This window comes from Denticeps clupeoides, chromosome 7, assembly GCF_900700375.1.
Source record: "Denticeps clupeoides chromosome 7, fDenClu1.1, whole genome shotgun sequence".
NCBI lineage: Eukaryota > Metazoa > Chordata > Actinopteri > Clupeiformes > Denticipitidae > Denticeps > Denticeps clupeoides.
The window spans coordinates 7470338-7484308 of NC_041713.1; the positions used below are offsets into that span (position 1 = coordinate 7470338).

Below are 13971 nucleotides of genomic sequence, written 5' to 3' on the forward strand. Positions count from 1 at the left end.
CTTCACTTCAAGTATTTTTATGTCCCGCGAATGACATAATTACAGCGCAAATTACAGCGCACCTCGTCGTTTTTTGGTTTGTTTGTTTTTGTTGTTGTTTTATTGTTTGTTTTTGTGTAGATATCGGTCGTGATTATTTTTTTTTTTTTTTTGTGAACTATTTTTAATGCCCCGCGAATGACCGCTTTTTTATATTTAAATAAAAGGAACACGAACACTGTCACGTCTCTGAAGTTTGGTCGTGCAGGTGAATCGTTTGCAAATGAATTTCGGCCGCAACTCCCGCCGCTGCCCGGCGCTGCTGTTCCCCTTCCTGGCGCTAGGGCGACGAGGAACAGCTGTCCGCCTCCAAACTCCGCCAGCCGCAGAGTCCGCATCCACCCCGGACGGGATGGACGAGGACGCGAGCGAGCCGGACCCGTCCCGCCAGCGCAACGGCGTGGCGGCGGCGGCGGCGGCGGCTGCGCTGCGCGGCGAGTTCTCCGACGCCGCGGACGGGACCGCCCGCTACGCCGTCAGCCTGACGGACCGTGCCCTCACGGTTCAAAAGATCGGCGCGTCTCCCGGACCGGGCACGGTGGCCCACAGCCTGCGCGACTGCGTCGGGTGCCGGGCGTTCCCGGCGGAGGGCGGCGCGGACGCGGCGGCGTACCTCTGCGCCTACTTCTACCCGTGGAGGCGCAGGTGGCTGAGCCTGGGCACGGCGCGCCAGCGGGTCGAGCTGCGCCTCCGGGTCGCGTCGCTCCCGGACGCCCGCGCCAACCTGGAGGAGGCGGAGCGGTGGGCGCGCGCCGTGGGAGACGCGACGCGGCGGGACGCGTGGCGGCGCGGAGGTGAGGCGACGTCCGGAGCGACTTGCAGCGTGCTTCCAATTCGGCTATGAATACGGTCTTTTTATTCCATCTGGGGCAGTTTCTACACATAAAGTCGGACAACAAGAAGGTTAGAAGTTCGTCTGAATGTTCTCTGGAGAGGGAGGTCATGAGCTGCCGCTTTTTTTTTTGAAACGATTGAAAACAGGCTCGACCTGCTTGGGGGGCGAAGCGTCCAGGAACCTCCGGAACTGCGCTTCTTTCCCCGGCCGGGATTCTGGGGTTCGGGGTGCGTTAGGCTCTTCGCTTTTGAGAGTGGCACAGTGGGAGGAAACTGTGTCGCCGATAATAATTGTTAGAATCAAGATTGGCACACTTGCCGATACATTCCCCGTTTTTAATCATAGGTGTGTTCATATTCGGTTCATATTCATATTCATAAGCGCAACTAGACGAAGCCAGAGATGGGAGCAGACAATCATTGTCACAACATTTAAATGTAGTATAACGAAAACATGGCTATAATAATTGAATGGAGACATTAAAAAAATAATCATACAACGAAAAGTCTGTGAGGCTATGAGAAAGAGGAGACAGGAGGTGGAATTTCAGGTTGTTCAAAAAACGTCAATGAGATGGGAACCTTTGCATGCACTGGTCATACGACATTCCTGAATAACATCGCCGAATGGTGACGGTCATTTTGCAGGTTTTATTTCTGTGATAATGTCATTTTTCATTCAAGTATCATCAGCCGTGTATGAAACAATTTACTTAAATCCTCCTGGCATTTCTTTTATGTTTCATCAGCCAAGGCCACGAACTGCTAACACCTACTACACAAAAGGAGACTGACGCTTAGGTAGATTACCTGCAGCTGTAATACAAAAGGGGCACGGAGCGTCGGAAAATGGGGATTTGACACGCCGGCACAGACGAATAACAAGTTCTGCAGGAAGTAACTGGTGTCAATGGTACTACACTCCCCACGAACTTGTCCGATCACTTGCTACTTGACACTTACTTTCAGGCGTCGTAATGAGTGAATGCAGTGAACAGAAAATGGCTTTGAATGAATTGTGAAAGATGAAAAGCAGTGGTGTTTGTGGCCGTGCACTCACTGTAGCATGGCTGAGATATGCTGCAATGGAATGACTAATTTATGAGGTTGTTTTAGCATGCACAATCGCGAGCGGCCAATAATACACTATTTAAGAGCACATACAGGGCCGGGGCAGCTGAAATGAGTCCGTCGAGCAAGTGAAAGACACCAGGTACATCTGCATGGGCCCAATTAAACACATTAGCATGTAGCTTGTTAGAGTGAAAAGTGTATAAACAGGCAAAGTAGGCCAATGTCGGTATAATGTATTCATTGAATTAAGGCCCAGATATAGCATACTGTACTGTTAATTACTGGAGAAAATAAGTAATTAAGGCATTCTGTGCTTTTATATTACTTCTTTGGCTTTAATTTGAATGCACTGTAGACGTATATATACGTAAATCATTGCAACTGGCCCCTCTAGTAAAAACAGTTAAAACGAATTGACTGCTAAATTTAATCAGTAGGGTCAGCATGTCTCTGTGCATGGGTGTGTTCCATGCACCTGCTTTTGCATGTTTGTGCGGGAAGTAGGATGAAATGCAGCGTTGGAACCCAGTGGGATCGGACCAGCCAGGATAGACTTTGGCACACACTTTGACTGAAACTGTCTTGTTTTCGCTAAGTTTCAGAAACCTCCGGCACTCTTGGGAACAGAATACTTTAGCGGACGTGGAGCACTTCGCTTGCGAACTGCCTCCCGTCGTGGACCAAAACGAGACGGACGGGTATGGGCTTTTGTAGCGTGAGCAGTGGTTGTCCTCCGTCCTATAATAACTACCCTTGTACGTTAGGAAGATGCTATAATGCAATGGCCGCACATGGAGGATTCAGGATCAGCACTCAATTGTTTTAGAGGGACCCATAACTTGATTGTGACTGGTTTCAAGTAATCGAGCAGCTTACAGTCCTACTGAGGAACCTAATACGGTATTTTCCACTGAACCGTCCACAGAATGTAAGCTTCGTAAACGGCATGAAGCTATGGATTGGTGGCTCCTGCTTGTGTTAGTCCAGATAAGAGTCTTATCTGTGTGCCCCAGATCTGAAGATCATAATAGAACAACTTTTTCTTTTGACAAAACCCTGTTTTCACATCCTGCCTGTCATTCATTCTTAATTTCAGCCCTTTTAAAAAATGTAATCATGCAGTCAAAGTAAACACCCTGGTGGCATTCGTGGCATGTTGGAAGTAAAATTATGTAATTGCATGCTTTGATGGCAACAGATTGCACGACGTTAGAAATTCATCAGGGATGCCACCCTACTATTTCCTATCTTAGAAGTTGAAATACATCTTTAATCGCAGTAAAAGGCAAATCTACGCGGAGGGAGAAAAACGTGGGCAGACGCAGCCGAGGGCCGTGGAGGGGGAAGATCTGTCATGGTCAGAACCTCGGACTTCGCCCGCAGCAGTGAGTTGTGCTGACGTGGCTCCGCAGAAGGTTCTGGCCTCTCACCTCGGCTCCTGGCCCCGGGGGACACCCGGCCTCTCGCAGGCTGACTAAGAGGGAGGCTGGCTGTCACGGCAGCTCTGACAAACCCGTCCCCGCCCACCGCTTGTCTTGAAAGCGCGGGCCTGGACTTGTTTGCAGACACCATCTCCCGCTGTCCAGGTGACCTAGTAAGATGGCCGCGAAGTTGGAGCGCGTTTCCTGCTCTCCGATCGGTGAATGCATGTTTTTCAATTTGATGAGCATTTAATTTGCTTCGTTTACATTCACATTTATGCAGACACTTTTATCCAAAGCGAATTACTAACAAGCTCGCATGCCGACTGGGTCACTGATGTGACGATTTTTGCTATTCTTTTTGGTTGCTTTTCTTTTGTTTAAATTGTCATGGTATCGCAAGCTGTGTCGGTCCAGAGCAGAAGATTTCCAGTTATTTGGTGTGTGTTTGGCCTAAGGTCACGCCGCAAAGCAGTATGTGACAAAACAATTGCAGAGCAACATGGGGGCATACGCCACGGCCACAAAACTGCACCTCAGGCTGAGTCACTGGAAGTGGGATGTAGGGAATGGGCACCAAACCATGAATTATTGAGTCGGGACCAGAATCGACGCTGACTTTGAAATACAGGTCATCAGTAGCTCAAAGAAAGAAACTCCCAGAAGCATATGAGCGGATTATGCACGAGAGATTAAACTGAAACGAATATGCTTGGGGACAGACGGAATTACTCAACGGCGAAAAAAATTAACTGTTATTTAAAGCATTTCACGCTTGTGTGCGGCCCAAGGACAAAAATGTTATGCACAAAATGGAGAGTTAATCTCCTGCAGCAGATCTGGTCATCAGTCCACTGCTTCGTCGCTAGAATGTGATCCCGCCTCCGTCGCTAACGGACATCAAAATGTTGTATATAAATGCCGCGTGGAAATTTCGGACCCTTGCTAGCATCGCATTCCGGTGCCAGCTGAACAGATGTCATGGCTTTGCCGTCCCCTGCAGCTTGCAAGAGGCTACGTGTCGTTTTCCTCACCTTCCGTGCCCACATTTGCTGGTGGAAAAAAAAAAAAAAAAACACGCATCCAGCGGTGATCCGGTTGGCGTATCGGGTGGCCGGCATCGGAGCGGGAGCCACAAAAACAGAGCTCCGAGATATGTGAGCTTTTTCATAAAACTAATTAGTATTTGCTCGGCCCTGGGGGGCGGAAAAGCTCAGCCCAAACTGAAAGGCCTTTTAGGGAGGTGGAGTGGGAATAGGAAGGGTATAAGGCAACTCTGGGGCAACGGCATGTATGCCTGTGCAGAACGCTTCGGAAGTCCAATTAACAGCTAAACACATTTTACCGGAGTGCCGTGAATGGCTTATACTTCTTAAGCTTGCTGGAGTGTTGCTGGCTTCTGTCTGAGACAACAAAAGCCGTGTTTGTTAAAGGCAAAAGAGTAGAAAGTCAGTGGGAATTTCTGGGTAAATGTTTTTTTCGTTTTTTTGAAAATGGTTCCACAAATATGTGTTTTGTTAAAATAGATCAGATTTTATCATATTCATAAGAATAGTTATCTAAGAATAATGTTATATCTGTGTCTAAAACATGCTAAATTTAAGATGGTGGCCTAGTGGTTAAGGAAGCGGCCCTGTAATCAGAAGGTTGCTGGTTCGAATGCCACTGAGCAAAGCACCGTCCCCACACACTGCTCCCCGAGCGCCTGTCATGGCTGCCCACTGCTCACTCAGGGTGATGGGATAAATGCAGAGGACAAATTTCACTGTGTGCACCATGTGTATCACATGTGACAATCACTTCACTTTCACTTTCACTTTAGGTTTTCTTTGTATAAATTAGCTTAAAAATTGACATAATAAGCCAACGTAGAGAAAAAACACATCTGAGAAGATGCAGAAATTGAATGTAGACTTGATACTGGTATTTTAATTGTTGGTTATGTTACATTCTGTTAGTCATTTAGCAAGTAGTTTTGCTAAAGATGACATTTATGTAGTTGATTAGGTATATTGTTTCACTGTTAAACTGTTAAATCCTAAAAACTCAAGGGACTGCATGTACTGGGTTTTGTTTGTCTAATTTTATACACTTCAGTGAAGGAATAATTGCCCCGTTCCATCGGGCACCATCTGCTTCTACCACTGACTGGCACATTCCTCTTACTAGGGTATGGTGAACAGCATTTGAAGATGCTTTGCCAGTTCATAAGACAATGAGAGCACTGGTCCAAGGACTCACGTGATTTCATCACTTCATGTTCTGCTAAGTCTCTTTTCCTCTCTTTCTTTGCCTCTGTCCCTCAGGTGTGGTGTGCGGTGAGGTGCCGCGACCCTGCCGGGTCATGCTGCTGCTGAACCCCCAGAGTGGGCGGGGCCAGGCCCAGATCCTTTACACCACCCACATCCAGCGCATGCTCACGGAGGCCGCTGTACCCCACACACTGTTCATAACCGGTCAGTTCCCGCCTCACGACCCCCACACACTTCTCACTCCCACCCTGAGCAGACACGCCCACAGGCATGGCCACGCCCACTTTCAAGCATGACTGCGCACTCACCACATATCTTCAACCTGGTTGAAATTATACATCGTTTTAATTAAACCTGCCTTATTACTGTGATTACTTGTGTGTGTCCCTGGTGTGCAAGAATCAATAGCTCTAATTGTTTAAATAATTACTGGACTCGCCTAAAAAGCGGCTTGGTGGACCAGATTTACCTGGCTTATTTAAGAAATTGCAAAATTGCAGTTTGTTAGAATGTCTCGTGACCATTTATCGAAAATGCTGTGTAAGCATAATACACCTTTTTTGGACCACTATCAGTGTTGGGTGGATTTTTTTAAAACCACACAGCTTGTCGTGTCGAGATGCTGAACTCTGTGTGACCTCTGGCTGAGCAGCTGGATGCTCATGGCAGGAAAAGGGCGGAAAAAAGCTGTGCTGGGAAACGCGTTTGAAAATCAATTCTAATAAAAACGGCTACCTAATGTACAAGTCCTCTTCCCTGTGTTCTGCTTTGAAGATGCTGCTGACGGAATTACGGTAACGTGGGCCATCAGTCCGCAGAAATTACACACAGGCCAGCCAGTAGCTACTGTAGATCAGATCTCAGAAAGGGAGATACTACTACAGCTTGTTAAGGTGATCCCTGAGGAGTTAAGGAAGTTTAGTGGCAGGGATATAATAAGATGTGGCAGACTCGTTACGGGCTGCCTGCGCCGAGGTGCTGCACTCTCCTTGGAGGAGAAAACAGAGGAGAGAGAGACAAGGAGAATGTGGGTCATGGCGGAGTACGGGCGGTTTGGCCCTGTCGGAATGGATTAACGCCCTGCACCTCCACCAGCTCCTGGGCCCACAGTGGAAAATATGGTAAATCCAGAACCAGCACATTACTGTACAGATAAGTGGAGGGAAGTGTGTGTCTACCAATTATTGTTGCTCATAAGTGAAGGATAATGATGCACCGTAAAGATAACCTCTATAGCACCCAAGCTAGAAGATATATACGATCTAATGGCTAAAGGTGATATATAATGCTGCTGCCAAGGACTATTATTATAAAAGCATCATAATAACAGGTATTTTGCAATTAATTCAAGATTCTATTCAAGATTATTGCATCTGACCACAGTAATTTTTGCAGAATTATTACTTTCATAGTTTTTTTTTTCATTTAAAAGTTAAAGGAGAGTTTAATAAAAACTGTGATCTGCTGAATATGTGGAAGGAAGGTGTCAACAACAACAAAAAAAAACCCTTGCGGATCCATCTCTCCACCCAATATGTTAAACTTGGAAAGTCCCATTTCAGTAATTGGCTACTGCTGTAGCATTCAGCCAAGTGACTTAACATAAGGAACGTGACTGGCTGTGGTTATCAGAGACATCCCACTTTTTTGGCAGTTCCTGCGTATCGACAGTATGTTCCCTTTTGTCTGTAAGAGTGTGCATGCGAGAGAGGACATCGTAGCAAGCATATTATAGAATGAAGTATAATGGCAAATCGAAATATAATGTTTAAATGTTTTTATTAATGTTACAGGGATCTCTGCAAATAAATTATGGTGTATGTATGTTATTACTTGTAATTAATAACAAAAACAAATAAAATCAATTGTATTAAATAAGGTCATCAGCTAACTATTATTATTGCAACATACCTAATTACAATTAATTATATAAGTATAAAATTGTACAGTTTTGTTTTATACTTAATATTTTTATATGGAAGATGCAAGCATCATGTTATAACATCTGTATTATATACTGAAGCCTTTTCTATTATTTGTCATTAATGCATAGTGCCGAACATAATTTTTTTAAAAATCGGTAGTTGCTTTGTTTGTGACTGTCACGGTGGCGAGCTGACGGGGGAAGCAAGCGCAGAGACGGGACATACTGGAAACAATGATTTATTTAAACAATAAAGAAACACGGCGCGATGGCCGAAAACGGGAAATAAAAAGGGGAGAACTGAAACTAACCCGCAGGCATGTGGCGATTACCAGAACTCGAAACACAAACAGAACAGTTGCAAGGTCAACTGTTCTGTTTCAGAGGGGCGGAACCTGTTTGGCCCCAGGTGATGTTTCCAGCTGACGCCAATCCTGACAGTGACTTTGAGACAGGTACATTATACTGATTTTTGTGCATCTGAAAATTCCATAGCTGTAATACTAAAGCATTGAAGGGGTGACAAAAACACTTTCTTTGTTCAAATCAATATCAAATCCTTTTAAGATTAAAGTGATTCAAGAGTTATGCCAGTACAACATGCAGTGAAATGAATCAGCAGAGAATAACAGAGAATAAAGGAATTTAAAAATATTTGTTTTACTTCCGCAGCCAGTAGTTTTCCCTGAACAGATGACCTTGGGAAAGATCCAATGACATTTCAGAAATCTCTGTTGATGGAAATCTCCTGTGCCTGGGTGGTGTCATCGCTGAATGAATATCAGTGGTGACCCCGCCCTGAGGAGTGCCGAGCAGAGGATCAGCCCCAGGCAAGGACTGCTGAATCAGCCTCGGCGCTTTCTCGCCGCTCCTGACAGCAGCTGTGGCTCTGGTGGCAGCTTGTGACCAACAGTCAGGCCTCCTCGCTGCAGCTCGGCGATCCCGTTGCGGTGTGGGGCCGAGATCTGCTGCGTTAATCTTCCCCGTTCACAGCCGAGCTTTAACGCCTCCCCTGATGAACTCTGGCTTTTAATTCCAAGTAGCTTTTCATTTTCTTCTCCGTAACATAAAACCACTTAAGGCTGTTTATTGCACCAAAGAAGCATGTTTTGGAGCTTTGGTCTATCCTTGAACATCGAAATGAAAAGTCATGTGAAGTGCTTTGTTGCATGAGTGCACGTCTCGTCGTGAAAGGCCTTCGTGAAGCATGAATGCTTAGGATGTGTGAGCGATTAAAATACGTCCTTTTTGAAGGACATCTTCAGTGAAACCGAATGATCTTGGTTTATTCAATAACCGCTGCCTGCCTCATTGCAACAACTATCTGGACAGGCCAAGAGACGCTCAGAGGGTCGATAAAAGCGCGTCGCGGCCCTGTTCCGTTAATCTCCCCCATCCCCTTTCTCTCCGTTTCTGCTGAAAGAGGAGGCAGTTGTAATCCCCTCCTCCCTCCATCATTCTCTTGTTTCCCTGACAGATCGGCAGAACCATGCACGGGAGCTGGTCAGGGAGGCCGACCTCTCTCAGTGGGACGCCCTGGTCATCCTGTCGGGAGACGGGCTGCTGTTCGAGGTACCCATGCGGCTGTGTTGGCTTGTGGGCGGGTGTGTGAGAACAGCATCTGTTATTTGTCTAGGCGGAGGGACAGCACTCATGCATTTGCCTTTAATTAGAGCGCATCTGTCCTTACGTGCATCTACAGGGTGTGTGTGCGGGCATAAACTTGTTTTCCCGCCGCCGTTTTTCTTTAGGTCGTGAACGGACTCATGGAGAGAGAGGACTGGGAGGAAGCCATCCAGACCCCACTTGGTATCTTACCAGGCGGCTCAGGCAATGCCCTGGCGGCCTCCATCAACTACTACTCCGGGTGAGTTCATCGTCTGGCGCAGAAATAAAAACGCTTCCTGGGCGCACCGCTCCGGCAAAGTGTGATTGAATAAGGGAGATAAACGTGCAGCGAGAAAGGTGGCCGCCTCCCAGCGAGCCACGTCACGTGCCAAGTGTGCCCAAGTCGCTCCGCTTCCTATTATTAAATTATGAGCCCCCTCTGCTGGCCGTACCGTCGCAGGGCCGCTGCCGGAGAGAACATTGGGCGTTAAGGCAGCGCCCTCGGTAACAGATTACTGCCTCATCTGTAGCGGGTTAATGCCACGGCCTTCAGTCGCCACCGCGTTGAATAACGTCGGCAGTTAGACACCAGGCTTAATCCTTTAACAGCCACAGCAAATTCGTAGCTGCAGTCGATGCTGGGTAATCCACTGGCGTAAACACCATAAATGATTGCCCTGTTATAAGTACCAAATGCATGAGTATAATGCAACACTGCAACATTGACGTCGAGAAGAAGGAGAAGATCTGAGCAGAACAACAACATGCTGCTTGTTGATGTTCCTCTACTCCCAATGTTGCCAGGAGTAAAGTGATAAAGTGAAGTGATTGTCACATGTGATACACAGCAGCACAGCACACGGTGCACACAGTGAAATTTGTCCTCTGCATTTAACCCATCACCCTGAGTGAGCAGTGGGCGGCCATGACAGGCGCCCGGGGAGCAGTGTGTGGGGACGGTGCTTTGCTCAGTGGCACGTTGGCGGATCGGGATTCGAACCGGCAACCTTCTGATTACGGGGCCGCTTCCTTAACCGCTAGGCCACCACTGCCCAATAACCCGTATTGTCAGAATTTCAAGAATTTCTATCCGCTCATTACAAAGAACAACATGAGCTTTATTGTTGCAGTGTGTTAGATGATCGAGTTAAACAACCAAATATTGTTTTCATACAGAAAATGGTTTTGTTTGAAGATAACCGTGATAATGCACGTTTAATCCCCAGCTGATACCAGAATACCAGCGGTTGACAGAAAAGGGGCGTGAACTTCCAACTCTCTGTGTTGAAGAGACACATTGCACCTTTAAACACGGCATAATAACGTAAAAGAATGGATAATACATGACTGTTCTGCTTCCTGGTCTGCAGATCCCCGTATGTGTATGGTGAGGAGCTGCTGGTCAGCTGCGGCTTTCTGCTGGCCAGAGGCTTGCTGTCCCCGCTAGACCTGGTCTCACTCCACTTGGCATCCGGCCGACGTGTCTTCTCCTTCCTGTCGCTGGCATGGGGCTTTGTGGCTGACGTTGACATTGAGAGCGAGAGGTACCGGCAGGTGGGCACCATTCGCTTTATGGTGGGGACAGCAGTGCGGCTGGCCGGCCTGCGCGTCTACCAGGGACGGTTGGCCTTCCTCCCCATCTCAGAGACGGAAGAAAAACCACCAGAACAGACATCGACCTCCCCATCGTCACCCACTTCCTCCTTATGCTCCTCAATGTCTTGTGGCACAACAGCAGATACATCACCCAACCACAGTCCGCTCCACCCTGATAGCACTGTACAGAGCAACACTCTTCCTAGCCCCTGCCACCCAGTCAGTGTAAAGGGGACAGCCAATCACAAGGGTCCCCCTGACTCTCTGCTTGTCCCCTTGGATCAGTCGGTGCCTGCTGACTGGACAGTAGTGAAGGAGCAGGACTTTGTGCTCGTTCTAGCCATTTACCAATCTCACCTAGCAGAGGATCTTCAGGCCGCCCCCCAGGCCAGGGCCCAGGACGGGGCAATCCACCTCTACTACGTGCTGGAGGGCATCTCCCGACCCGCCCTCCTGCAGCTGCTCCTGGCCATGGAGAGGGGCACCCACATGACCTGCGGCTGCCCCTACCTGGTGTACCACAGGGTGCGGGCGCTCCGGCTGGAGCCCCTGTCCCCGCAGGGTGTGATCACAGTGGATGGAGAGCAGGTGGAGTACGGGCCGGTGCAGGCGCAGGTCCACGGGGGTCTGGCCAGGCTCATCACAGGCTGAGCGCTTTTGTTGGCCATTGAGCTCTAGTGCACTTTAAAGACAAAGGCTTGGGAGCTCAGTTCTCTTAACCCGTCTTTGTTTTTTTGTTTTTTTACAATGCCTGAATAAACCGAGCCCCAGGCCTTTACACTGTTACTAAATAAAAAGTGCCAAAGTTTGAAAGATCTTCATGTTAAAAATGGTTCACATTTAATTATTTTTCTAGCCCAATGGTCAAATATATTTTTGACGTCCCTGTCCCTGGACTGGTTCCAGGGTGAGCAATTATTCCAGTTGCCGGACAAACCCAGAATTATTTGTGTGTGTGTGTGTGTGGTGACAGCAGCTGAGAGCTTTCTGCTGTGCCTGTGTGTGACACGCAAGGAGCGCCTAGCACACTGAGCATGCCCAGCAGAGAGAGCCCTCCATAGCAGCCGAACTGAGTTAACCCCCCCCCCCCCCCCCACCAAAAAGAAAACAGTCCTGCTCAGACTATGGTGACTTCAGCCTCCCTTGGGTGACAGAGTGGCGGTCTGGTGGTGGGTCACGTTCACGCCCTTTTAGTGCTCTGATTTGAACTGAACCCGATCCTGCATCAGATGGCACCATAGATCCATGATGCACTGCATACCCACGTTTTCAGGCAAGGGGAACAAAGAGAATCTATAATTTAATGTGATGCCATAACATCGAGCAGATGGTGCAGTTATCACATAAATACTACATTACATGCATAAGGTGCAGGGATGTGCCATTTGCACAATTCTGGGCTGGTACCATTGTTCCAGCCCAAACATTTTGGCCAATATTCCATGCCATTATTTTTGTTTGTTGATGTTCTCATTGTTATTTATTCATTCTGTTCTAAAATCTTTTAGCCATTCCACCCGTTGCAGTGCATCTGGGTAGGCCACTGTGGTTCATACTGTTCTTAACCATGACAACAGATGCACCAGTTCAACATTGTCCTATAGAAGATGGCAGTCCACAGGGTGAATATTAGCTAATATCGATGCTATATAGCTGATATGTCAGTCAAAACATGCTGATGTCAGACACACATACACTGGTATATCCCTAATTAAATAATATATGAACAAAAGTATAAAGTAATTAAACGTGTTTTTTTTTATTCATTAGAGTATTGAAATACTTACAAAAACTTGCATAATATAAAAATGTATTGAATTCATAATTATACTACAATTAACTGCCAATGTTAACAGGATTCTCGTTAATGATTGACTTGAAAAATTGCTCATTTTTGGATATGCCTTTAATGTTTACAATGGATTTCCCCACTCACGTAATCACCCATAATCCTAATTTTCTGTCAATATGTCATCAATTGTAATTGAATTTAACAAATGTCAAGGTTGATGTCAGCCATGAATTGTAATGCACTCCCATGAAAGCACAGTGAGAGTGACCAGCATGACTGATTGTGAATGAATAGGAAATATATTCCGCACTGGAAAGGTCATGGAGTTTTAAATAGCACGCAGAATTCAGCGTTCCAGTGAAGACTGGATTGTGAATGGGGGTGATGAATTTCGCCGTTAATGCCGCTGGCCTGTAATTCATGTCTGGTCACACTCCTTTAATCAGTAAGCCCTGCTGATTCGACGCACGGGCCTGGCAGCCCGTGTGTGAGCGTAATCCTCTGCGGGGTCGCACCAGTGACATAGAAATGTAATATCGGCCCGTGCCACACAACGGCGCTTGTACTGCGCTGCAAAGCCTGTGCTGCGACCCCGTTCGATGCCAGCCACATCTTTGCCATAGGCCGCCTTCAGAACAATGAGCACAGCACGACACTGAGAACAGCACATGTGGCAGGTCAGCCGATATAAACTCACCGATTTTTGCTATGATGTTTTTGCTGTGATATATAAAAAAAAAGACGAAAAAGCCATAGTTAAAATGACAGCACAAAGGTCTCTGTGGAGAGGATGAAAGAGCTATGCAATTCCGTTATGCCGTTATGATCAGATCTGCTGTAGAATTTGTGTGACGTGCGCCACCCAGTGGACGCTTGAATGTTATCAAGAGAAAGAACTTTATACTGTTAATCCACTGTCTTTACTCATACAGCTTAAGTCTCGTGTTCTTTCTTTTTTTCTTTCTTTCCTTTTCTTAATTATGAAATGAATGTACTTCAATTGTATTTTTGTAGATTTAAGGGGAAAAAAGTACTGTATTATTTTTTTACATATAAGTCCGGGTAGAAAATGTGTTGCACTTTTTGCAACGGGGATTTGGTCCAAGACTGGTTTTGGTTTTTAAGCCCTGTCTAGACGTGGCCTATAATGTGTGCAAACGGGTCGTGGTGGCGGAGTTATTAGTGTCATATTAGTCCTTTAACCTTATCTGCTGAGCCACGGGTATGGTACTGTCCACATGCTGTCCTAACCTGTGCGCTGGTGTTTTGAAGATAACAAATTTCGTTTGTTAAAACGCTCTCTATGAAATTCATTCATTAAAACAAACAAACAAAAAGCTTGTTTTTGTGGTTTAATTATAAGGGGCAATTGTCACGTGGCATGGCCTGGGTTCGTAATAGGTCGAGTACTCTACAATTAACGCAATTAAC

At 46.7% G+C, this 13971-nt stretch overlaps 1 protein-coding gene across 1 annotated transcript; it reads left to right on the forward strand.

The window, feature by feature from the left end:
- The first annotated feature begins 174 nt into the window (after positions 1-174).
- sphk1 (sphingosine kinase 1) lies at positions 175-13877 on the forward strand. The gene is made up of 5 exons (XM_028985829.1): positions 175-833; positions 5675-5824; positions 9022-9116; positions 9296-9411; positions 10523-13877. Exons 1-5 carry the CDS (start codon positions 263-265, stop codon positions 11397-11399), a joined length of 1809 nt encoding a protein of 602 aa, XP_028841662.1. The 5' UTR covers positions 175-262; the 3' UTR covers positions 11400-13877.
- The last annotated feature ends 94 nt before the right edge of the window (positions 13878-13971 follow it).

Excerpts from the sequence above, each read along its gene's own strand:
- sphk1 (XM_028985829.1), top strand. The coding sequence starts at position 263 with ATGAATTTCGGCCGCAACTCCCGCCGCTGCCCGGCGCTGCTGTTCCCC. Across the intron at positions 9,117-9,295 it reads GAGACGGGCTGCTGTTCGAG|GTCGTGAACGGACTCATGGA; the intron begins GTACCCATGCGG and ends GTTTTTCTTTAG. Across the intron at positions 9,412-10,522 it reads TCCATCAACTACTACTCCGG|ATCCCCGTATGTGTATGGTG; the intron begins GTGAGTTCATCG and ends CCTGGTCTGCAG.